Below are 25,671 nucleotides of genomic sequence, written 5' to 3' on the forward strand. Positions count from 1 at the left end.
GAGACCAGGGATTCTCTTCTCTGGTGGCTATCTCGGGTCCATCTGTCCAAGGGAATGAGTTTCCGCAAGCCAGAATGGACTATAGTAACGACAGATGCCAGCCTTCTGGGCTGGGGTGCAGTCTGGAACTCCCTGAAGGCTCAGGGTTTGTGGACTCAGGAGGAAGCCCTCCTTCCGATAAACATTGTGGAACTAAGAGCGATATTCAATGCTCTTCAGGCTTGGCCTCAGCTAGCTGCGGTCAGGTTCATCAGATTTCAGTCGGACAACATCACGACTGTAGCCTATATCAACCATCAGGGGGGAACAAGGAGCCCCCTGGCATTGTTGGAGGTTTCAAATATAATTCTATGGGCAGAGGTTCACTTTTGCCATCTCTCAGCTATCCATATCCCAGGAGTAGAGAACTGGGAGGCGGATTTTCTAAGTCGGCAGACTTTTCATCCGGGGGTAGTGGGAGCTCTATCCGGAGGTATTTGCCCAGTTGATCCAACTTTGGGGCAAACCAGAACTGGATCTCATGGCGTCACGTCAGAATGCCAAGCTTCCTTGTTACGGGTCCAGGTCCAGTGATCCCAAGGCAGCGCTGATAGATGCTCTAGCAGCGCCCTGGTCCTTCAGCCTGGCTTATGTGTTTTCACCGTTTCCTCTGCTCCCTCGTCTGATTGCCAAGATCAAGCAGGAGAGAGCTTCGGTGATCTTGATAGCCCCTGCGTGGCTACGCAGGACTTGGTATGCAGATCTAGTGGACATGTCATCCTTTCCACAATGGACTCTGCCGCTAAGGCAGGACCTTCTACTTCAAGGTCCCTTCAAACATCCAAATCTAATTTCTCTACGTCTCACTGCTTGGAGATTGAACGCTTGATTCTATCAAAGCGTGGTTTTTCTGAATCGGTCATTGATACCTTAATTCAGGCTCGAAAGCCTGTCACCAGGAAAATCTATCATAAGATATGGTGTAAATATCCTCATTGGTGTGAATCCAAGGGTTACTCATGGAGTATGTTCAGGATTCCTAGGATATTATCTTTTCTCCAAGAAGTATTGGAGAAGGGTTTGTCAGCTAGTTCCTTAAAGGGACAGATTTCTGCTCTTTCTATTCTTTTGCACAAACATCTGGCTGAGGTTCCAGACGTTCAGGCGTTTTGTCAGGCTTTAGTTAGGATCAAGCCTGTGTTTAAACCTGTTGCTCCGCCATGGAGTTTAAATTTAGTTCTTAAAGTTCTTCAAGGGGTTCCGTTTGAACCCTTGCATTCCATAGATATTAGCTTTTATCTTGGAAAGTTCTGTTTTTAGTAGCTATCTCCTCGGCTCAAAGAGTTTCAGAGTTATCTGCTTTACAATGTGATTCCCCTTATCTGATTTTCCATGCAGATAAGGTAGTGTTACGTACCAAACCTGGGTTTCTTCCTAAGGTGGTATCTAATAAGAATATCAATCAGGAGATTGTTGTTCCTTCACTATGTCCTAATCCTTCTTCAAAGAAGGAACGTCTATTACACAATCTTGACATGGTTCGTGCTTTTAAAGTTTTATTTACAAGCTACGAAGGATTTTCGTCAAACATCTGCTTTGTTTGTTGTCTACTCTGGACAGAGGAGAGGCCAAAAGGCTTCGGCAACTTCTCTTTCTTTTTGGCTAAGAAGTATAATACGCTTAGCTTATGAGACTGCTGGCAAGCAGCATCCTGAAAGAATTACAGCTCATTCTACTAGAGCAGTAGGTTCCACATGGACTTTTAAACGTGAGGCCTCTGTTGAACAGATTTGTAAGGCGGCGACTTGGTCTTCACTTCATACCTTTTCTAAATTCTATAAATTTGATACTTTTGCTTCTTCGGAGGCTATTTTTGGGAGAAAGGTTTTACAGGCAGTGGTGCCTTCCTTTTAAGTTCCTGCCTTGTCCCTCCCTTCATCCGTGTCCTAAAGCTTTGGTATTGGTATCCCACAAGTAATGGATGAACCCGTGGACTGGATACACCTTTACAAGAGAAAACAAAATGTATGCTTACCTGATAAATTTATTTCTCTTGTGATGTATCCAGTCCACGGCCCGCCCTGTCATTTTAAGGCATGTGTTTTTTATTTTTAAACTACAGTCACCACTGCACCCTATAGTTTCTCCTTTTTTTCCTGCTTGTCTTCGGTCAAATGACTGGGGGTGGCGGTTAGGGGAGGAGCTATATAGACAGCTCTGCTGTGGGTGTCCTCTTGCAGCTTCCTGTTGGGAAGGAGAATATCCCACAAGTAATGGATGAACCCGTGGACTGGATACACCACAAGAGAAATAAATTCATCAGGTAAGCATAAATTTTGTTTTTCTCCATCTTTCCCCAGAATTCTTTATCACTTTTATTAGGTCCGTATATGTTACAAAAAGACCATGTATATTTGTCTATTCTTAGCTGTATTATAATATAACGACCTTCTGGGTCAAGTTCACTTTTGATTATCCCATATTCCAGCTCTCTATGAAACAAGATAGCTACTCCTCGACTACGCTTGTCACTCGGCGTAGCAATAATCTCTTTTAACCAGTTAACTTTAAGTTTTTCAATTTCTGGGGCTTTCAAATGAAGTTCTTGTAAAAACATAATGTCTGCTTTTTGTTTTTTAAGTAATTTAAGAATATTTTTCCTTTTAATTGGGAAGGTGAACCCCCCCCCCCCCACATTCCATGATACTAAATTAAGGATATTTTAAATTGAGTTGGCAACAGCTTCTTTTTATTATTCTGTGGGGTATTATATTAGAGGGGGGGGGGGGGCGGAACAAAAACAACAACAGAGAGAAAAAACAAACAAGAAAAAAAATAAACACCCAATCGGGAGTCCAGTGGACCATTTCCATTGGATTTCCCATGCACATATTTAAAAACAACACTTAATTTAACCAGCATTTATATATCTTCTCAGTAAACCTATTACCCAATACCATTTAAACCTATTACAATAAAGAAAAAAAACTTTCTTCCCAAGCATCCAAGGTCAGAAATATTATGCAAATACCAAAACCTAGCTACCTTTTTCATTTCTTGTAGCTTACATAAGAGGAAACAAAATTTTCTTTCTTACTTTTCACCCTGACCTTATGCTTATGAATTACCTTTATCCTTGCGTAATGTTTAGTATTTACCTTTGCCTATCTTCTAGCACTAGCAATTTTTGTGTTGTGTATTGGTAGCTGTATATTGTTCTCTACAAAAAATGCTTTAACTTCTGCATAATTATTTTAAATGAGATTGTTTCCATCAGTGTCTTCTACAACTATTTTTGCTGGATACCTTAAGCTGGCTCTACCGTTTCCATGGAATAATCCTGGAATAGATATATTTGGGTAGATCCTAACATTAATGGGTTATGATTTCTATAGGCGCGCATTATCTCAACTTTCTCTTGGAAGTTTAAAAACTTCACCATGACCATTCTTGGCCTCGTATAGCCGTCCTGATATTTTATATTAATACCTGTTCTATGTGCTCTTTCTACTTGTACTTTCCCATTTTGTGGTGACAATCCCAGTAGCTTAGGTAATGTTATGGCAGCAAATGTAATTAGAGCCTTATAGTCATTAACTTCTGGTAGGCCTACTATTCGAATATTACTTAGTCTAGACCTATCTTCTAAGTCCTCGATTTTATTTATTATGTTTAGATTTCAACTAAGAATTCCAAGAGAACAAAAGCAAATTTGATAAAAGTAAATTGGAGAGTTGTTTAAAATTGCATGCCCTATCTAAATACTGAAAGTTTTATTTTGACTAAACTGTCCCTTTAACGTGAATTGGAAAACACACAATATTCAGAATTAAATTACAGGAAAAGAGAACAAAATAAATAATGATTATACGTATATTTCAAAGTTGTTTTACTACGTAATTAAAAAAAATATTTTAATATATTGAGGTGTTTAATGTCCCTTTAACTGTATTGTCCCCCTAAACATGGCAATTAGCTAAGCACATTTTCTATCCTATTTTTAGTTATTTGATCTGTTTGAGAATAAGATCCTACATGTGATGATCTTGTGGACTATCATCATCTTGTGAAGGAAAACAAAATGTATTCTTACTTGATACATTCATTTCTTTCATGATGGTGAGAGCTGACAAGCCCTGCCCTTCTTTGTGTAAAGTTGACGGCAGGACTTGCTACTACATTTGACCCTCTTTGAATTGCCAGCTTTGTGGACTCTCACCATCATGAAAGAAATTAATTTATGAGTTAAGAACAACTTTTGTTTTTAGATGTGGCTGATTGAAAACAAGGCCCTTGTAAAATTCACTCCATAACCTCCTCATACTATTTTCTGTAATGTAACTTTGATATATGTTTGTTTAAAAAAAACAAAACAAAAAAAAAACCTTTTTATTTAACTCCCAGTTTAGCACAATGTAGATGCCCATATCAATTTTTGGAACATATGTTGTTGGGTTTATGGTGCATATTCCTACATGTTTGAATACAAAAAAATCTGAAGATTTAATGACTGTTAAGGACTGGGATTTATAAAAGGTTCTAATCTCTGAGTTAAAAAAGAATACCTTACAAATGTATAGTTGGATAATGCGTTAGAATTTCACTTTAATAACCGATTACTTTAAACAAAACTATTGTAGTTGTAAATTATTATTGTTGTAAATGATTTATTAATGTTATAGTTGATGTAAATGATTTATTAATGATTCATTAACTATGATTTATTTTTATTTTTCAGACTGTGAGACATGGATTTCCATATCAACCTACTGCTTTAGCATTTGACCCTGTTCAGAAAATATTAGCAATTGGGACACACAGTGGAGCTGTACGCATGTATCCTTTTTATTTAATTAACAATTAACTTATTTTTGGATGTCCAGCATATTCTGGCAGTGCTTTCACAGATCCCTGGCACTGTGCTTGCACTCTATTGAATATGCCTGTCTACCGGAAGTAGTCTTTAGCAGCTGAGGTGGGCATATTAGATGAAGGAGTAGGCAGGTAAGTACAATGCACCTTCATAGCTCACAATATGGAAAGTACACATGATTCACTTAGCTTGGGACATAGACACACGCACCATAACTTCTACAACACTATTAGGCACTTTTGTAAAAGCTTAAATAAATAATAATAAATAAGGTAATGTCTCTTTAAATTTATGATGCTTACTATTTTCACACACATTGGAGTGCCAGTACTTTCAGCTGCAGCTCCTATTGCTATCTGGATTTGAAAGTTACAGACATTTTGAAAAAACAAAAAAATTCAGCTCATACTTTCCAAATCCTCTCTGGGGCAGCAGTGGTTATCATTTTGGCTTCACTTCATCAGTGTGTCTTTACTTCCTGCTTATCTTTAATTACCTCAGAGATGGTCGCCATTTTAAAGGGACAGTCTAGTCAAATTTAAACTTTCATGATTTTAAAGAACTTTCCAATTTACTATTATCATCACATTTGCTTTGTTCTTTTTGTATCCTGCAACATTGTGCTCACTCCCGTGGAGTTATTTATGAGTCAGCACTGATTCGCTAAAATGCCTGTCTGTCAAAAGAACTGAAATAAGTGGGCAGTCCGGAGAAGCTTAGTGTCACAAATACCTCAGGATTTAGCTGCTAAGGGGTTAATTCTGTTTAGTCTGTGAGCTAACAAAAGTTTTTTTTTCTCAAAAAGAACTGTGTCCTGTGTTTGTTTTTGTTTTTTTGTGATAAAACCAGACCCCATCATAAATTGTTTCAGAGTTCCACTTGAATAAATGTTATCATGTAAGCATTGGTGCGTTCAGGCCGTAAACGTGTTAGTTCCAAAGACAATAAGCAGTGCCCTCTCCCCATATCCTGAAGAGGTCAATAAAAGGACATTGGTACAAGATGTGTGTTTAAAACATGTTATGACATTAAATGAAGGGAAATATGGCAACCATGTCATATTTGGTATCAAATTGTTTATCACAATGTAACTAAGAGATTGCCCTTTTGCCTATATGAATATGCATGTATCTAGCAGAAATGATAAAGGGTTCTATAATTTCAGGCAAAGACTTAGAGTTTATGGAAGGTCATAAAAAATAGGGGGGGTTTCTTAGCCCTGCCAGGAGGGTGTGGTCAGGCAACTTGATCTCTGGAAAATATGTATAAGAATCTTGTGTTTTAACAATAAAATTGTCATTCTTACAAGGGAGGCTGTGACAACACAGAGTAAGGACCCAATTACTTCATGCCATCTCTCTGGTAACAGGTTCCAAAGACTAGTACAGTATACGGTTTCTACTTTTTCTTCTTTTTATTTTAACCTGCTTGCTGTGTGTAATTTTATTTGTAACAACTTTTTATTAATAATGCATTGTGCATAATATTTTTGACATAATAAATAATTCCTTTATTAAGCTTTGGCCTTTGTCTAATAATTGAACCATGCTACTGAAAGGACTGGAGTATTAGAACTGTATATTTCTTCTACAAGATACGAGTCCACGGATTTCATCCTTACTTGTGGGATATTAACCTCCTGCTAACAGGAAGTGGCAATGAGCACCACAGCAGAGCTGCATATATAGCTCCTCCCTTCCCTCCACCACCAGTCATTCTCTTTGCCTCTGTTAGTAATAGGAAGAGGTAAAGTGAGGTGTTAGTTTTAGATTCTTCAATCAAGACGTTTTTTATTTTAAATGGTATCGGTGAGTACTATTTCTCTTGTAAGGTGTATCCAGTCCACGGGTTCATCCATTACTTGTGGGATATTCTCCTTCCCAACAGGAAGTTGCAAGAGGACACCCACAGCAGAGCTGTCTATATAGCTCCTCCCCTAACTCCCACCTCCAGTCATTCTCTTGCAACTCTCGACAAGATAGGAAGTATCAAGAGATATGTGGTGACTTAGTGTAGTTTTACCTTCAATCAAGAGTTTGTTAATTTTAAACGGTACCAGCGTTGTACTGTTTTACTCTCAGGCAGAAATTAGAAGAAGAATTTTGCCTGGGGGTTGATGATCTTAGTGGTTTGTAACTAAGGTCCATTGCTGTTCTCACACATAACTGAAGAGTATGGGAAAACTTCAGTTGGGGGAACGGTCTGCAGATTACCTGCTTTGAGGTATGTTCAGTATTTTTATTTCTAGAGAGATGAATAAGTTCTAGAAAATGCTGACAGAGCCTTGTGTATTTGAGGTAAGCTAGATGCAGTGATTTAACAGCAACTGGGATCATGCTTACAAAACAGGGTAATACTCATGTTAATACTCATATTACTTAGTGACAAAACGTTTACATGTTTTCATAAATAATAACCAGGTTAACTTACAATTTACCTATACATCAGATAAAAATAAAATTGCCTATCTTGATGTATATTTAATGGGAGAACCTTCCACTCTAAAAATTACAACTACACTATATAGAAAACCAATCACTTCAAACACTATACTTCACGCACGATCATGCCACCCGAGACATACAGGTTTTGGGGTGGCCAAGGGCCAATTTACAAGACTTAAACGGAATTGTACAACAGATCAAGACTTTCATACAGAATCAGATTTACTAAGACAACAACTTTTGGAAAGAGGCTATAACAAGAAAGTTATAAATAGAGCTTTTATAGAAGTGGACAGACTAGATAGAAATAATATGCTACATCAGAATAGCTACAAGTCTAACAATAGGTTTGATATTTATAAACCAAACTTTATTACAACCTACAGTCCACAATTTAAAGCAATTTGTGATATTATTAACAAACACCTCCCTGTTTTAACAGGTGAGGACAGCCTCAGAGATCTAACCAGGGAGGGCCTTAACTTTATTTCTAAAAAAGGACGTACAATTGGGAATTTAGTAGCCCCTAGTTTGATAAAGAAGCCTCCGGCAACAGGAAGTAAATGGTTACAGGTCAAAGGGCATTATAAGTGTCACTTTTCCAATTGCATAGCCTGCAGTCATACATATGTTACAGACAAATTTCAGTCCAGAAGCACACAAAGGGTATTTTTATCTAACTCATGCACCAATTGCCGAACAAGTTTTGTCATTTACTTAGTGGAGTGCACTCTTTGTAAAAAACAATATGTGGGGTGCTCCTCACATGAGGCACGCACACGCATTAGAGAGCACCTGAATAATATTGACAAAGAAAGGGATGTGTCTGATTTGGTGCATCATTTCATCTATGAGCACAACAAGTCAGTCAACAGCTTTAAATGGCAAGTAATAGAGAGAATCTCTCCAACTCCAAGAGGTGGTGACAGAATGCAATGACTCTTATATAAAGAAGCATTCTGGATCTTTACCCTCCAGACTAGACGTCCTAAAGGTTTCAATGTAGCTGGGGACATTATTAACTTTTGGAAATAGTATACACTAAGATAAAGGGTTTTAGTGACAAGATAATAAACAACTGTTACATAGGTATACATGTATACAGAAAAAATGTAAGACTATTAGGAGGGTTTAATCTAATGATAGTGAGTGTCTGTAACACCTAGTAAGATACATATTCTTGTTGTACAGTTTTATTAGGTGAAGTGTGAGAGAGAGTTTTTAAATTAATGTAGTATCTAAGTTTATCTATCATTCTATATTCTTCATCACTGATGTTCCTATTGTCTAGACTATATTTTCTGGGATTTATACTCTTCATCACTGATGTATATATTAACTAGACCATAATATGTGGGTTGTGCATTCTTCATCACTGATGTTCCCTATATTCAGATGGAGCCATGCAGTATGTCTAAGTGGACTTTAAATTCAAAATTTGTTAAACTTGAAATACTAATGAATAAAGATTAAAACTTATTTTCTTTTTGATGTAACGAAAAAACTTTATAAGTAGAAAATAAGAGATAAGCGTTAATGATTGAGGAAAAGAAATTCAATTTGGAAAATCTTTTTAACTAATGCTGGCTAAATAGTTTGCAAGTTAATATATTTTCTCTTGTAAGGTGTATCCAGTCCACGGATCATCCATTACTTGTGGGACACTCTCACCCCCAACAGGAAGTTGCAAGAGGACACCCACAGCAGAGCTGTAATATAGCTCCTCCCCTAACTGTCATAGCCAGTCATTCTCTTGCAACTCTCAACAAGCTAGGACGTTGTAGGAGAGAGTGGTTAAATATAGCTAGTTTATTTTCTTCAATCAAAAGTTTGTTATTTTTAAATAGTACCGGAGTTGTGCTATTTTATCTCAGGCAGTAAATAGAAGAAGAATCTGCCTGAGGTTTCTATGATCTTAGCAGGTTGTAACTAAGATCCATTGCTATTCTCACATATGTCTGAGGGGATTACACAGATGAGGTAACTTCAGCGAGAGAATGGCGTGCAGTTTATTCTGCTATCAGGTATGTGCAGTTATAATTTTTTCTAGAGATGGAAAACACTAGAAAATGCTGCTGATACCGGATTAATGTAAGTTAAGCCTGAATACAGTGATTTAATAACGACTGGTATCATGCTTACTCCCAGGGGTAATACCCTTATGATATTTACAATATAAAACGTTTGCTGGCATGTTTAATCATTTTTATATATGCTTTGTTGATAAAACTTTATTGGGGCCTAGTTTTTTCCACATGGCTGGCTTAAATTTTGACTAGAAACAATTTCCACTGTTGTAGTATAAAAGTTACAGTTGGTGCAGTTAAAATTACAAACTGTGACATCCAGCTTCCCTCAAAGGCCCTCTGAATGCTATAGGACATCTCTAAAGGGCACAAAGGCTTTCCAAAGTCGTTTATTGGGGAAGGTAGGGCCACAGCTTGCTGTGGCAGTTGGTTGTGACTGTTAAAAAACGTCTATTTCGTTTTTTTGATCCGTTTTTTGAACTAAGGGGTTAATCATCCATTTGCAAGTGGGTGCAATGCTCTGTTAGCCTATTATACACACTGTAAAAATTTCGTTTGATTTAATGCATTTTTTCACTGTTTTTCAAATTCTGACAAAATTTGTTTCTCTTAAAGGCACAGTACCGTTTTTTATATTTGCTTGTTAACTTGATTTAAAGTGTTTTCCAAGCTTGCTAGTCTCATTGCTATTCTGTATAAACATGTCTGACATAGAAGAAACTCCTTGTTTATTATGTTTAAAAGCCATGGTGGAACCCCCTCTTAGAATGTGTACCAAATGTACTGATTTCATTTTATGCAATAAAGATCATTTTCTGTCTTTAAAAAATGTATCACCAGAGGAATCTGACGAGGGGGAAGTTATGCCGACTAACTTTCCCCACGTGTCAGACCCTTTGACTCCCGCTTAAGGGACTCACGCTCAAATGGCGCCAAGTACATCTAGGGCGCCCATAGCGTTTACTTTACAAGACATGGCGGCAGTCATGGATAATACACTGTCAGCGGTATTAGCCAGACTACCTGAACTTAGAGGTAAGCGAGATAGCTCTGGGGTGAGACAAAATGCAGAGCATACTGACGCTTTAAGAACCATGTCTGATACTGTCTCACAATATGCAGAAGCTGAGGAAAGAGAGCTTCAGTCAGTGGGTGATGTTAATGACTCAGGAAAGATACCTGATTCTAATATTTCTACATTTAAATTTAAGCTTGAACACCTCCGCGTGTTGCTTAGGGAGGTTTTAGCTGCTCTGAATGACTGTGATACCATTGCAGTGCCAGAGAAATTGTGTAGACTGGATAAATACTTTGCAGTGCCGGTGTGTACTGATGTTTTTCCAATTATTAATAAGGAATGGGATAGACCAGGTGTGCCGTTCTCTTCCCCTCCTATTTTTAGAGAAATGTTTCCAATAGACGCCACCACATGGGACTTATGGCAGACAGTCCCTAAGGTGGAGGGAGCAGTTTCTACTCTAGTAAAGCGTACTACTATCCCTGTCGAGGACAGTTGTGCTTTTTTTTTTTTTTTAGATCCAATGGATAAAAATTAGAGGTTACCTTAAGAAAATATTTATTCAACAAGGTTTTATCCTACAGCCCCTTGCATGCATTGCCCCTGTCACTGCTGCTGCGGCGTACTGGTTTGAGTCTCTGGAAGAGGCTTTACAGGTAGCGACTCCATTGGATGACATACTTGGCAAACTTAGAGCACTTAAGGTAGCCAATTCTTTTATTCTGATGCCATTGTTCATTTGACTAAACTAACGGCTAAGAATTCTGGTTTTGCTATACAGGTGCGCAGAGCGCTATGGCTTAGATCATGGTCAGCTGACGTGACTTCAAAATCTATGCTACTTAACATTCCCTTCAAGGGGCAGACCCTATTCGGGCCTGGTTGAAGGAGATTATTGCTGATATCACTGGAGGAAAAGGTCATGCCCTTCCTCAGGACAGGTCCAAATCTAGGGCCAAACAGTCTAATTTTCTTGCCTTTCAAAACTTCAAGGCAGGTGCGGCATCAACTTCCTCTAATAATAAACAAGAGGGAACTTTTGCTCAATCCAAGACGATCTGGAGACCAAACCTGACATGGAAAAAAGGTAAGCAGGTAAAAAAGCCTGCTGCTGCCTCTAAGACAGCATGAAGGAACGGCCCCCTATCCGGGAACGGATCTAGCAGGGGGCAGACTTTCACTCTTTGCCCAGGCGTGGGCAAGAGATGTTCAGGATCCCTGGGCGTTGGAAATTATATCCCAGGGATATCTTCTGGACTTCAAAGCTTCCCCCCCAAAAGGGAGATTTCACCTTTCACAATTATCTGCACACCAGATAAAGAGAGAGGCATTCTTACACTGTGTACGAGTCCTCCTAGTTATGGGAGTGATCCATCCAGTTCCAAAGGAGGAACAGGGACAGGGTTTTTACTCAAATCTGTTTGTGGTTCCCAAAAAAGAGGGAACCTTCAGACTAATTTTGGATCTAAAGATCTTAAACAAATTCCTCAAAGTTCCGTCGTTCAAGATGGAAACTATTCGTACCATCCTACCACTGATCTAGGAGGGTCAATATATGACTACAGTGGATCTAAAGGATGCTTATCTTCACATTCCGATACACAAAGATCATCATCGGTTTCTCAGGTTTGCCTTTTAAGACAGGCATTACCAGTTGTAGCTCTTCCCTTGGGATTAGCTACAGTCCCAAGAATCTTTACAAAGGTTCTAGGGTCACTTATGGCGGTCCTAAGGCCGCGGGGCATAGCAGTAGCCCCTTATTTAGACGACATCCTGATACAGGCGTCAAACTTCCAAATTGCCAAGTCTCATACGGACGTAGTACTGGCATTTCTGTGGTCGCATGGGTGGAAAGTGAACGAGGAAAAGAGTTCTCTATCCCCACTCAGAAGAGTTTCCTTTCTAGGGACTCTGATAGATTCTGTAGAAATGAAAATTCACCTGACGGAGTCCAGGTTATCAAAGCTTCTAAATCTCTGCCGGGTTCTTCATTCCATTCCGCGCCCTTCTGTGGTTCAGTGTATGGAAGTAATCTGCTTAATGGTAGCGGCAATGGACATAGTGCCGTTTGCACGCTTACATCTCAGACCGCTGCAACTATGCATGCTCACTCAGTGGAGCGGGGATTACACAGATTTGTCCCCTCAACTGAATCTGGACCAAGAGACCAGGGATTCTCTTCTCTGGTGGCTATCTCGGATCCATCTGTCCAAAGGTATGACCTTTCGCAGGCCAGATTGGACAATTGTTACGACAGATGCCAGCCTTCTAGGTTGGGGTGCAGTCTGGAACTCCCTGAAGGCTCAGGGATCATGGACTCAGGAGGAGTCTCTCCTTCCATTAAATATTCTGGAACTAAGAGCGATATTCAAGACTCTTCAGGCTTGGCCTCAGTTAGCAACTCTGAGGTACATCAGATTTCAGTCGGACAACATCACGACTGTAGCTTACATCAACCATCAAGGGGGAACAAGAAGTTCCCTAGAGATGTTAGAAGTTTCAAAAATAATTCGCTGGGCAGAGATTCACTCTTGTCACCTATCAGCTCTCCATATCCCAGGTGTAGAGCACTGGGTGGCGGATTTTCTAAGTCGTCAGACTTTTCATCCGGGAGAGTGGGAACTCCATCCGGAGGCATTTGCACAACTGATTCATCGTTGGGGCAAACCAGAACTGGATCTCATGGCGTCTCGCCAGAACACCAAGCTTCCTTGTTACGGATCCAGGTCCAGGGATCCCAAGGCGACACTGATAGATGCTCTAGCAGCGCCCTGGTCTTTCAACCTGGCTTATGTGTTTCCACCATTTCCTCTGCTCCCTCGACTGATTGCCAAGATCAAGCAGGAGAGAGCATCAGTGATTCTGATAGCACCTTCGTGGCCACGCAGGACCTGGTATGCAGATCTAGTGGACATGTCATCCTTTCCACCATGGTCTCTGCCTCTGAAACAGGACCTTCTACTTCAGGGTCCTTTCAACCATCCAAATCTAATTTCTCTGAGGCTGACTGCCTGGAGATTAAACGCTTGATTTTATCAAAGCGTGGTTTCTCCGAGTCAGTTATTGATACCTTAAGACAGACACGAAAGCCTGTCACCAGGAAAATTTACCATAAGGTATGGCGTAGATATCATTATTGGTGTGAATCCAAGGGTTACTCATGGAGTAAGGTCAGGATTGCTAGGATATTATCTTTTCTCCAAGAAGGTTTGGAAAAAGGATTGTCAGCTAGTTAAGCGTCTGGCAGATGTTCCAGACGTTCAGGCATTTTGTCAGGCTTTAGTTAGAATCAAGCCTGTGTTTAAACCTGTTGCTCCACCATGGAGCTTAAACTTGGTTCTTAAGGTTCTTCAAGGAGTTCCGTTTGAACCTCTTCATTCCATAGATATCAAGCTTTTATCTTGGAAAGTTCTTTTTTTTGGTAGCTATTTCCTCGGCTCGTAGAGTCTCTGAGCTATCTGCCTTACAATGTGATTCTCCTTATCTGATTTTTCATACGGATAAGGTAGTCCTGCGTACCAAACCTGGGTTCTTACCTAAGGTGGTATCTAACAAGAATATCAATCAAGAGATTGTTGTTCCATCCTTGTGTTACACAATTTGGACGTGGTCCGTGCTTTAAAGTTTTACTTACAAGCTACTAAAGATTTTCGTCAAACATCTGCTTTGTTTGTTGTTTACTCTGGACAGAGGAGAGGTCAAAAGGCTTCGGCAACCTCTTTTTCTTTTTGACTAAGAAGCTTAATCCGCTTAGCCTATGAGACTGCTGGACAGCAACCTCCTGAAAGGATTACAGCTCATTCCACTAGAGCTGTGGCTTCCACTTGGGCCTTTAAAAATGAGGCTTCTTTTGATCAGATTTGCAAGGCGACGACTTGGTCTTTGCTTCATATTTTTAAAAAATTTTACAAATTTGATACTTTTGCTTCTTCGGAGGCTATATTTGGGAGAAAGGTTTTACGGGCAGTGGTTCATTCCATTTAAGTTCCTGCCTTGTCCCTCCCTTCATCCGTGTACTTTAGCTTTGGTATTGGTATCCCACAAGTAATGGATGATCCGTGGACTGGATACACCTTACAAGAGAAAACACAATTTATGCTTACCTGATAAATTTATTTCTCTTGTGGTGTATCCAGTCCACGGCCCGCCCTGTCATTTTAAGGCAGGTAATTTTTAAATTTAAACTACAGTAACCACTGCACCCTATGGTACCTCCTTTCTCGGCTTGTTTTCGGTCGAATGACTGGCTATGACAGTTAGGGGAGGAGCTATATTACAGCTCTGCTGTGGGTGTCCTCTTGCAACTTCCTGTTGGGGGTTAGAGTGTCCCACAAGTAATGAATGATCCGTGGACTGGATACACCACAAGAGAAATAAATTTTTCAGGTAAGCATAAATTGTGTTTTCAAGTTAATACAGAGCCAAAATAACAATAAGGACTGATAAGATAGATAATATTTTCTAGCGTGTTCCGATATTCATTTGTAGAAAAATGCACTATCATACTGTTTTAAATGTTGAAATAGATCTTCTGTTAATTAGTCTGTTAGTACTGACCAATTGAGCTGTGACTGCCAGCTGTTCATCCTTGAGTCTCATTAAAATGTTTTTTAAGGCAGAACACCGGATACACATTGAGGTCTATGATTAAGGCTAAGTTTCCCAGCCGAAACGCGTAAGACCGACTGGTAGCCGATGGTCACAGCGCAATCACTAGCTTTTTATATTAATCATTTTACTACCCTCATTTATTTTTCTGTTTTTCACTGTGTTGGATTCTAACTGATTGGAGACTTTCATTAAACTCACCCCTTGTTTGAAGCCCGAGTTCGCTGGATTTCTTTTGTGGATTAATGTTTTCATAAATAGGACGTTTTTTCTCTGAGGGAGATAAGTCTTTATTTGGGGCCTAGTTTTCCACATGGCTAGTCAGATACTCCTAGGAGTATTTTCTTAAGGCCCCTCTGACATCCAGTACATGGTGGGAGGGCCTATTTTCGTGCTCTAGATGCGCAGTTTCCTTCAGACTGAGACATCCAGCTTCCCTAGAGGAGTCCTTTGGCATCTGAGGACCATTATAAAGGGTTTATTTCTTCCCTAAATCATATTTGAGGGCAGGTAGGAGCCTCAGCAGAGCTGTAGCAAGGTGCTCAACCGACTTTTACTGGTGGTTGACGTTTTTTAAATCCGGTTTGGGGGCTAAGGGTTTAACCATCTATTTGCAAGTGGGTGCAATGTTGCTTTAGTCCCTTACACACACTGTAAAAATTTCGAAGACTTTACTATATTTTTACACTGTTTTGCAGCTTAAGTGCTGGTTTTTTTCTCTTAAAGGCACAGTAACGTTTTTAATTGCTGTTTCACCTTTATTAAAGTGTTTTCCAAGCTTGCTTGTCTCATTACTAGTCTGTTAAACATGTCTGACATAGAGGAAACTCCTTGTTCAATATGTTTGGAAGCCATTGTGGAACCCCCTCTTAGAATGTGTACCAAATGTACTGAAATTTCTATAAACTATAAAGACCACATATTATGGCGCTTAAAGATTTATCTCCAGAGGATTCTCTGACTGAAAAAAGGGAGATTATGCCATGTAGCTCTCCCCATGTGTCAGAACCTATAACTCCAGCTCAAGTGACGCCAAGTACATCTAGCACGTCTAATTCTTTTACCTTACAGGACATGGCGGCAGTTATGAATGCTACCCTCTCAGAGGTATTGTCCAAACTGCCAGGGTTACAAGGAAAGCGAGACAGCTCTGGGGCTAGAACTAATACAGAGCTTTCTGACGCTGTTGGTGACATTTCAGATTCAGGGAAGGTGTTGCTTCAGTCTGATTCTGAAATGACAGCGTTTAAATTTAAGCTTGAACACCTCCGCTTATTGCTTAGGGAGGTTTTAGCGACTCTGGATGACTGTGAGCCCATTGTAGTTCCAGAGAAATTGTGTAAGATGGACAAATACTTTGCAGTGCCTGTTTACACTGATGTTTTTCCAGTCCCTAAGAGGTTTTCGGAAATTATTACTAAGGAATGGGATAGACCAGGTGTGCCGTTCTCTCCCCCTCCTGCTTTTAAAAAGATGTTTCCCATAGATGCCGCCATACGGGACTCATGGCAGACGGTCCCTAAGGTGGAGGGAGCAGTCTCTATCCTAGCTAAGCGTACAACTATCCCCGTTGAGGACAGTTGTGCTTTCCTAGATCCTATGGATAAAAAATTGGAGGGTCTCCTTAAGAAAATTTTTATACAGCAAGGTTTTATTCTCCAGCCTCTTGCATGCATTGCCCCAGTTACTGCTGCAGCGGCTTTTTGGTTCGAGTCTCTTGAGGAGGCTCTACAGGTGGAGACCCTGTTAGATGATATTTTAGACATGATTAAAGTTCTTAAGTTAGCTAATTCCTTTATTTTTGATGCCGTTTTTCATTTAACCAAACTAACGGCTAAGAATTCAGGTTTTGCTATTCTGGCGCGTAGGGCGCTATGGCTTAAGTCCTGGTCAGCAGACGTTACTTCAAAGTCTAAGCTTCTTAACATCCCCTTCAAGGGACAGACCCTATTCGGGCCTGGTCTGAAGGCGATCATTTCTGATATTACTGGAGGAAAAGGTCACGCCCTTCCTCAGGATAGGTCCAATAAGTTAAGGACCAAACAGAATAATTTTTGTTCCTTTCGAAACTTCAAGAGTGGCGCAGCTTCAGCTTCCTCTAATGCAAAACAAGAGGGAAATTTCTCCCAGTCCAAACCAGTCTGGAGACCTAACCTGGCTTGGAACAAGGGGACGCAGGCCAAAAAACCTGCTGCTGCCTCTAAGACAGCATGATGGAGTAGCCCCCGATCCGGGACCGGATCTAGTAGGGGGCAGACTTTCTCTCTTCACTCAGGCTTGGGCAAGAGACGTCCAGGATCCCTGGGCACTAGAGATTGTTTCCCAGGGATATCTTCTGGAATTCAAAGGTTCATCTCCAAAGGGGTGATTTTACCTCTCACAACTATCTGCAAACCAGATATATAGAGAGGCATTCTTACGTTGCGTTCAAGACCTACTGGTTATGGGAGTGATCCACCCAGTTCCAAGGGAGGAACAGGGGCAGGGTTTCTATTCAAACCTGTTTATAGTTCCCAAAAAAGAGGGAACAATCAGACCAATCTTGGATCTCAAGATCCTAAACAAATTTCTCAGGGTCCCATCTTTCAAGATGGAGACAATCCGAACCATCCTCCCTATGATCCAGGAGGGTCAATATAGGACTACCGTGGACTTAAAGGATGCTTATCTCCACATTCCGATTCACAGAGATCATCATCAGTTCCTCAGGTTTGCCTTCCTAGACAGGCATTACCAGTTTGTGGCTCTTCCCTTCGGATTAGCCACGGCGCCAAGAATCTTTACGAAGGTTCTAGGGTCTCTACTGGCGGTTCTAAGGCCGCGGGGAATAGCGGTGGCTCCTTACCTAGACGACATCCTGATCCAGGCGTCGACTTTTCAAATCGCCAAGTCCCATACGGACATTGTTCTGGCCTTTCTGAGGTCTCACGAGTGGAAGGTGAACAGAGAAAAGAGTTCACTCTCTCCTCTCACAAGCGTTTCCTTCCTAGGAACTCTGATATATTCGGTAGAAATGAATTTTTTTCTGACAGAAGTGAGGATATCAAAGCTTCTAACTTCTTGCCGTGCTCTTCATTCCACTTCTCGGCCGTCAGTAGCTCAGTGTATGGAAATGATCAGCCTAATGGTAGCGGCAATGGACATAGTTCCGTTTGCCTGCCTACATCTCAGACCACTGCAACTTTGCATGCTCAATCAGTGGGATGGGGACTACAGATTTGTCTCCTCTGTTAAATCTGGAACAAGAGACCAGGGATTCTCTTCTCTGGTGGTTATCTGAGGTCCATCTGTCCAGGGGAATGAGTTTCCGCAGGCCAGAGTGGACTATAGTGACGACAGATGCCAGCCTTCTGGGCTGGGGTGCAGTCTGGAATTCCCTGAAGGCTCAGGGTTTGTGGTCTCAGGAGGAGGACCTCCTTCCGATAAATATTCTGGAGTTAAGAGCGATATTCAATGCTCTTCAGGCTTGGCCTCAGCTAGCTGCGGGCAGATTCATCAGATTTCAGTCAGACAATATCACGACTGTAGCCTATATCAACCATCAGGGGGGAACAAGGAGTTCCCTGGCAATGATGGAGGTTTCCAAGATAATTCTATGGGCAGAGGTTAACTCTTGCCATCTCTCTGCTATCCATATCCCAGGAGTAGAGAACTGGGAGGCGGACTTTCTAAGTCGGCAGACTTTTCATCCGGGGGAGTGGGAGCTCCATCCGGAGGTATTTGCCCAGCTGATTCAACTATGGGGCAAACCAGAACTGGATCTGATGGCGTCTCGTCAGAACGCCAAGCTTCCTCGTTACGGGTCCAGGTCAAGGGATCCCCAGGCAACGCTGATAGATGCTCTAGCAGTGCCCTGGTCCTTCAGCCTGGCTTATGTGTTTCCACCATTTCCTCTCCTCCCTCGTCTAATTGCCAAGATCAAGCAGGAGAGAGCTTCAGTGATTTTGATAGCACCTGCGTGGCCACGCAGGACTTGGTATGCAGATCTGGTGGACATGTCATCCTTCCCACCATGGACTCTGCTGCTGAGGCAGGACCTTCTACTCCAAGGTCCATTCAAACATCCAAATCTAGTTTCTCTGCGTCTGACTGCTTGGAGATTGAACGCTTGATTTTATCAAAACGTGGTTTCTCAGAGTCGGTCATTGATACCTTGAATCAGGCTCGAAAACCTGTCACCAGGAAAATCTATCATAAGATATGGTGTAAATATCTTCATTGGTGTGAATCCAAGGGTTACTCGTGGAGTAAGGTCAGGATTCCTTGGATACTATCTTTTCTCCAAGAAGGATTGGAAAAGGGATTATCGGCTAGTTCCTTAAAGGGACAGATTTCTGCTCTGTCTATTCTTTTGCACAAGCGCCTGGCTGATGTTCCAGACGTTCAGGCATTTTGTCAGGCTTTGGTTAGAATAAGGCCTGTGTTTAAACCTGTTGCTCCGCCATGGAGTTTAAATTTAGTTCTTAAAGTTCTTCAAGGGGTTCAGTTTAAACCCTTGCATTCCATAGATATCAAGCTTTTATCTTGGAAAGTTCTGTTTTTAGTAGCTATCTCTTCGGCTCGAAGAGTTTCAGAGTTATCTGCCTTGCAGTGTGATTCCCCTTATCTGATCTTCCATGCAGATAAGGTAGTTTTGCGTACCAAACCTGGGTTTCTTCCTAAGGTAATATCTAATAGGAATATCAATCAGGAAATTGTTGTTCCGTCACTGTGTCCTAATCCGTCTTCAAAGAAGGAACGTCTGTTACACAATCTTGACGTGGTTCGTGCTTTAAAGTTTTATTTACAAGCTACTAAGGATTTTCGTCAAACATCTGCATTGTTTGTTGTCTACTCTGGAAAGAGGAGAGGCCAAAAGGCTGCGGCAACTTCTCTTTCTTTTTGGCTGAGAAGCATAATTCGTTTAGCTTATGAAACTGCTGGCCAGCAGCCTCCTGAAAGAATTACACCTCATTCTACTAGAGCGGTAGCTTCCACATGGGCTTTTAAACATGAGGCCTCTGTTGAACCGATTTGTAAGGCGTCGACTTGGTCTTCGCTTCATACTTTTTCTAAATTCTACAAATTTGATACTTTTACTTCCTCGCAGGCTATTTTTGGGAGAAAGGTCTTACAGGCAGTGGTGCCTTCCGTTTAAGTGCCTGCCTTGTCCTTCCCTTCATCCGTGTCCTAAAGCTTTGGTATTGGTATCCCACAAGTAATGGATGAACCTGTGGACTGGATACACCTTACAAGAGAAAACAAAATGTATGCTTAGCTGATAAATTTCTTTCTCTTGTGGTGTATCCAGTCCACGGCCCGCCCTGTCACTTTAAGGCAGGTGTTTTTATTTTTAAAACTACAGTCACCACTGCACCCTATAGTTTCTCCTTTTTCTTACTTGTCTTCGGTCGAATGACTGGAGGTGGGGGTTAGGGGAGGAGCTATATAGACAGCTCTGCTGTGGGTGTCCGTTTGCAACTTCCTGTTGGGAAGGAGAATATCCCACAAGTAATGGATGAACCCGTGGACTGGATACACCACAAGAGAGAGAAATTTATCAGGTAAGCATAAATTTTGTTTTTCCTCAGGCAGATATGAGAAGATTTCTGCCCTGAGGTTGATGATCTTAGCAGATGTAACTAAGATCGATGTTGGTTCCCACAGAACTTCTGAAGGTAGTGCAAGAGAAATCTTCAGTGTGGAGAACGGTGTCATGCTACAAGCAGCATTGAGGTATGTTCAGTCTTTTATTCTGAGGAGACTTGGTATAGCTGGCTGACATTTTTTCCCTGCAAGGGAAGGGGTAAGCAGTAGACCTGTACACTGAGGGTGTTACTGAGAGACCTATGTTTATTCATATTGCCTAACATATAACTTTTTCTATATGGGGCTTGACACTGGGAGAGGCAGCTTGTGAATTTATAGTTTATTATCAAAGGGCTGCAAGTTTATTTATTTACTAAGGGACCACATGGCTTGTTTTCAGACCGCTTCCCATGCGGTTGTTCAGAGCTGTGGCGAGGTGCAGGGGTCATTTTTTCAGTCAAACATATTTTTTTTGCTTAAAAGTGTCTCTTAGAGTGTACATTTCCATTTTCCTTACAGGGTGCAATAATTTTTGGGCCAATTGAATATAAATATTTCATTGTATAGCAGTTATTAACGTGACAATCTGAGAAAAATTGTGCGCTTTTTATTTCTTAAAGGCGCAGTACATATTTTTCAAAAAGTGGTTTAAATCAATATATAAGGTGTTTTACGACTATTGTGTTATTGCTAGTCTATTCAACATTGAGGAAACTAATTGCTCTATGTGTTTAGAAGCCATTGTGGTACCCCCTCTTACTTTGTGTACCTCTTGTACGGAAAGGGCCTTACAATGTAAAAAGCATATTTTAAGTATTGAAAGTTTCCCAAAGGTTTATTCTCAGTCTGAAGAGAATCAGAATATGCCATCTAATTCTCCCCAAGTGTCACAACCTTTAACGCCCACACAAGCGACGCCAAGTACGTCAAGCGCGTCTAATTCTTTTACTCTGCAGGATATGGCTGCAGTTATGTCAACTACCCTTACAGAGGTATTATCTAAATTACCAGTGTTACAGGGTAAACGCAGTAGGTCAGGTATTAATGTAGATACTGAATCCTCTGATGCTTTGTTGGCTATTTCCGATGTACCCTCACAGGGCTTTGAGTTGGGGGTCAGGGAATTATTGTCTGAGGGATAACTTTCTGACCCAGGAAGTATGTTACCTCAGACAGATTCGGACGTCATGTCTTTTAAATTTAAGCTTGAACACCTCCGCCTGTTACTTAGGGAGGTTTTAGTGACTGTGACCCTATTGTAATACCACCAGAGAAATTGTGTAAAATGGAAAAATATTTGAAGGTACCTACTTACACTGATGTTTTTTCGGTTCCTAAAAGAATTTCGGAAATTATAAAAGAGGAATGGGACAGACCGGGTATACCGTTCTCTCCTCCTAATTTCAAGAAAATGTATCCCATATCAGACACCATTCGGGACTCTTGGCAGTCGGTCCCTAAGGTGGAGGGAGCTATTTCTACCCAGGCTAAGCGTACAACTATACCTATTGAAGACAGTTGTGCTTTCAAAGATCCTATGGATATGAAGTTAGAGGGTCTTCTTAAGAAATTATTTATTCATCAGGGTTTCCTTTTACAACCAACAGCTTGCATTGTCCCAGTCACTGCTGCAGCAGCTTTTTGGTTCAATGCTCTAGAAGAATCTCTAAAGGTTGAAACTCCTTTAGAGGACATTTTAGATAGAATTAAGGCTCTCAAGCTAGCTAATTCTTTTATTACAGATGCCGCCTTTCAAATTGTTAAATTGGCGGCGAAAAATGCAGGATTTGCCATTTTAGCACGTAGAGCGTTATGGTTAAAATCATGGTCTGCCGATGTGTCCTCAAAATCTAAGCTCTTAGCTATTCCTTTCAAGGGTAAGACCCTATTCGGGCCTGAGTTGAAGGAAATCATTTCTGACATTACTGGAGGTAAAGGTCACACCCTACCTCAGGATAAGTCTGTTAAGATGAGGGGTAGACAAAATAATTTTCGTTCCTTTCAAAATTTTAAAGGAGTACCCTCTGCTTCCTCTTCCTCCACAAAGCAGGAAGGGAATTTTGCTCAGTCCAAATCCGTCTGGAGACCCAACCAGGCTTGGAACAAGGGTAAACAACTCAAGAAGCCCGCTACTGCTACAAAGACAGCATGAAGGGGCGGCCCCCGGTCTGGGACCGGATCTAGTAGGGGGCAGACTTTTTTTCTTTGCCCAGGCTTGGGCAAGAGATGTTCAGGACCCCTGGGCACTAGAAATTGTGACCCACGGGTATCAACTAGAATTCAAGGATTTTCTCCCGAGGGAGATTTCATCTTTCACGATTGTCTGTAGACCAGATAAAGAGACACGTTCTTACGCTGTGTAAAAGACCTTTCTACCATGGGAGTAATTTGTCCCGTTCAAAGACTGGAACAGGGACAAGGGTTTTACTCGTGGTTCCCAAAAAAGAGGGAACTTTCAGACCCATTTTAGACCTCAAGTGTCTAAACAAGTTTCTCAGAGTCCCATCGTTCAAGATGGAGACTATACGAACAATATTACCAATGATCCAGGAGGGTCAATATATGACTACCGTGGACTTGAGGGATGCATACCTTCATATCCCTATTCACAAAGATCGTCATCAGTTACTAAGGTTTGCCTTCCTGGACAAACATTTTCAGTTCGTGGCTCATCCCTTCGGGTTTGCCACAGCACCCAGGATCTTCAGAAAGGTTCTAGGGTCCCTTCTGGCGGTTCTCAGACCGCGGGGCATAGCAGTGGCGCCTTATCTGGATGATATTTTAATACAGGCGTCGACTTATCATATGATGAAATCTCATACAGACACAGTGTTGTCTTCTGAGAACTCACGGTTGGAAGGTGAATCTAGAAAAGAGTTCACTAGTTCCACAGACAAGGGTTCCCTTTTTGGGAACTCTGATAGACTCAGTAGACATGAAAATATTTCTGACGGAGGTCAGAAAATCAAAGATTCTAAATACTTGCCGAGCCCTTCAGTCCATTCCTCGGCCATCAGTGGCTCAGTGTATGGAGATAATTGGATTAATGGTAGCGGCAATGGACATCATTCCGTTTGCTCGTTTTCATCTCAGACCACTGCAGCTGTGCATGCTCAGGCAGTGGAATGGGGACTATGCAAATTTATCTCCTCAGATAAATCTGGATCAAGAGACCAGAGACTCTCTTCTTTGGTGGTTGTCACTGGATCATCTGTCCCAGGGGACGTGTTTCCGCAGACCCTTGTGGGTGATAGTGACAACGGACGCCAGCCTCCTGGGCTGGGGTGCAGTCTGGAATTCCCTGAAGGCTCAGGGTGTATGGACTCAGGTGGAGTCTCTACTTCCAATCAATATTCTGGAATTGAGAGCAATATTCAATGCGCTTCAGGCATGGCCTCAGTTGGCTTCGGGCAAATTCATCAGATTTCAGTCGGACAATATCACGACTGTAGCTTATATCAATCATCAGCGGGGAACGAGGAGTTCCTTAGCGATGATAGAAGTATCCAAGATAATTCGATGGGCGGAGGCCCACTCTTGATATCTGTCGGCAATCTACATCCCAGGAGTAGAGAACTGGGAAGCGGAGTCGACAGACTTTTCTTCTGGGGGAGTGGGAACTCCACCCGGAGGTATTTGCCTCACTGATTCTCCGATGGGGCAAACCGGAATTGGATCTGATGGCATCTGGTTAGAATGCCAAGCTTCCAAGATACGGATCCAGGTCGAGGGATCCCCAGGCCGAACTGATAGATGCCTTGGCAGTACCTTGGTCGTTCAGCCTAGCTTATGTGTTTCCTCCGTTTCCTCTCCTTCCACGCGTGATTGCTCAGATCAAACAGGAGAGAACTTCGGTAATTCTGATCACGCCTGCGTGGCCACGCAGGACTTGGTATGCGGATATAGTGAACATGTCCTCTGTGCCACTGTGGAAACTTCCTTTGAGACAGGACCTTCTCATTGAAGGACTTTTCCAACATCAAAATCTAAATTCTCTGCAGTTGACTGCTTGGAGATTGAACGCTTGACTTTATCTAAGCGGGGATTCTCCAATTCAGTCATTGATACTTTCATACAGGCACGTAAGCCTGTCACTAAAAAGATCTATCATAGATATGGCGTAAATATATTTTTCTCTTGTAAAGGTGTATCCAGTCCACGGGTTCATCCATTACTTGTGGGATATTCTCCTTCTCAACAGGAAGCTGCAAGAGGACACCCACAGCAGAGCTGTCTATATATCTCCTCCCTTAACTGCCACCCCCAGTCATTCTCTTGCAGCTCTCGACAAGAAAGGAAGTATCAAGAGAGATGTGATGAATTAGTGTAGTTTTTTTACCTTCAATCAAAAGTTTGTTATTTTTAAACGGTACCGACGTTGTACTGTTTTTACTCTCAGGCAGAAATTGGAAGAAGAATTCTGCCTGGAGGTTTGATGATCATAGCGGTTTGTAACTAAGGTTCATTGCTGTTCTCACACATAACTGAAGAGTATGGAAAGAAAACTTCAGTTGGGGGGACGGTCTGCAGATTGCCTGCTTTGAGGTATGTTCAGTACCTTTTTATATTTTATACCTTTTTATATTTTATCTAGAGAGATAAGGTCTAGAAAATGCTGACAGTGCCTGGTATATTTGAGGTAAGCCTGATACAGTGATTTAACAGCAACTGGGATCATGCTTGCAAAAAAGGGTAATATTCATGTTAATAGTCATATTACTTAGTGTAAAAATGTTTGTATGTTTTAGAGTAAAAACATTTTTTTTCTGAGGGTGATAAATCTTTTTTTTGGGGCCTAGTTTTCCACATGGCTTGTTAGATCACTCCTAAAAAAGGCCCCCTCTGATGGTGGGAGGGGCCTATTTCTTCTGTTAAGTGTGATCAGTCCACGGGTCATCATTACTTCTGGGATATTACTCCTCCCCAACAGGAAGTGCAAGAGGATTCACCCAGCAGAACTGCATATAGCTCCTCCCCTCTACGTCACTCCCAGTCATTCTCTTGCACCCAACGACTAGATAGGATGTGTGAGAGGACTATGGTGATTATACTTAGTTTTATATCTTCAATCAAAAGTTTGTTATTTTAAAATAGCACCGGAGTGTGTTATTACCTCTCTGGCAGAGTTTGAAGAAGAATCTACCAGAGTTTTTG

At 41.3% G+C, this 25,671-nt stretch overlaps 1 protein-coding gene across 1 annotated transcript in view; it reads left to right on the forward strand.

Moving 5' to 3' along the window:
• The window catches only part of STXBP5L (syntaxin binding protein 5L), a 1,275,950-nt gene that overhangs the window by 171,542 nt on the left and 1,078,737 nt on the right, over window positions 1–25,671 (forward strand). Inside the window, exon 2 of the mRNA XM_053705139.1 lies at window positions 4,718–4,815. Within this exon, the coding sequence (XP_053561114.1) occupies window positions 4,718–4,815 (98 nt within the window). The remainder of the gene's footprint in view (window positions 1–4,717; window positions 4,816–25,671) is intronic.

This window comes from Bombina bombina, chromosome 3, assembly GCF_027579735.1.
Source record: "Bombina bombina isolate aBomBom1 chromosome 3, aBomBom1.pri, whole genome shotgun sequence".
NCBI classification, from domain to species: Eukaryota; Metazoa; Chordata; class Amphibia; order Anura; family Bombinatoridae; genus Bombina; species Bombina bombina.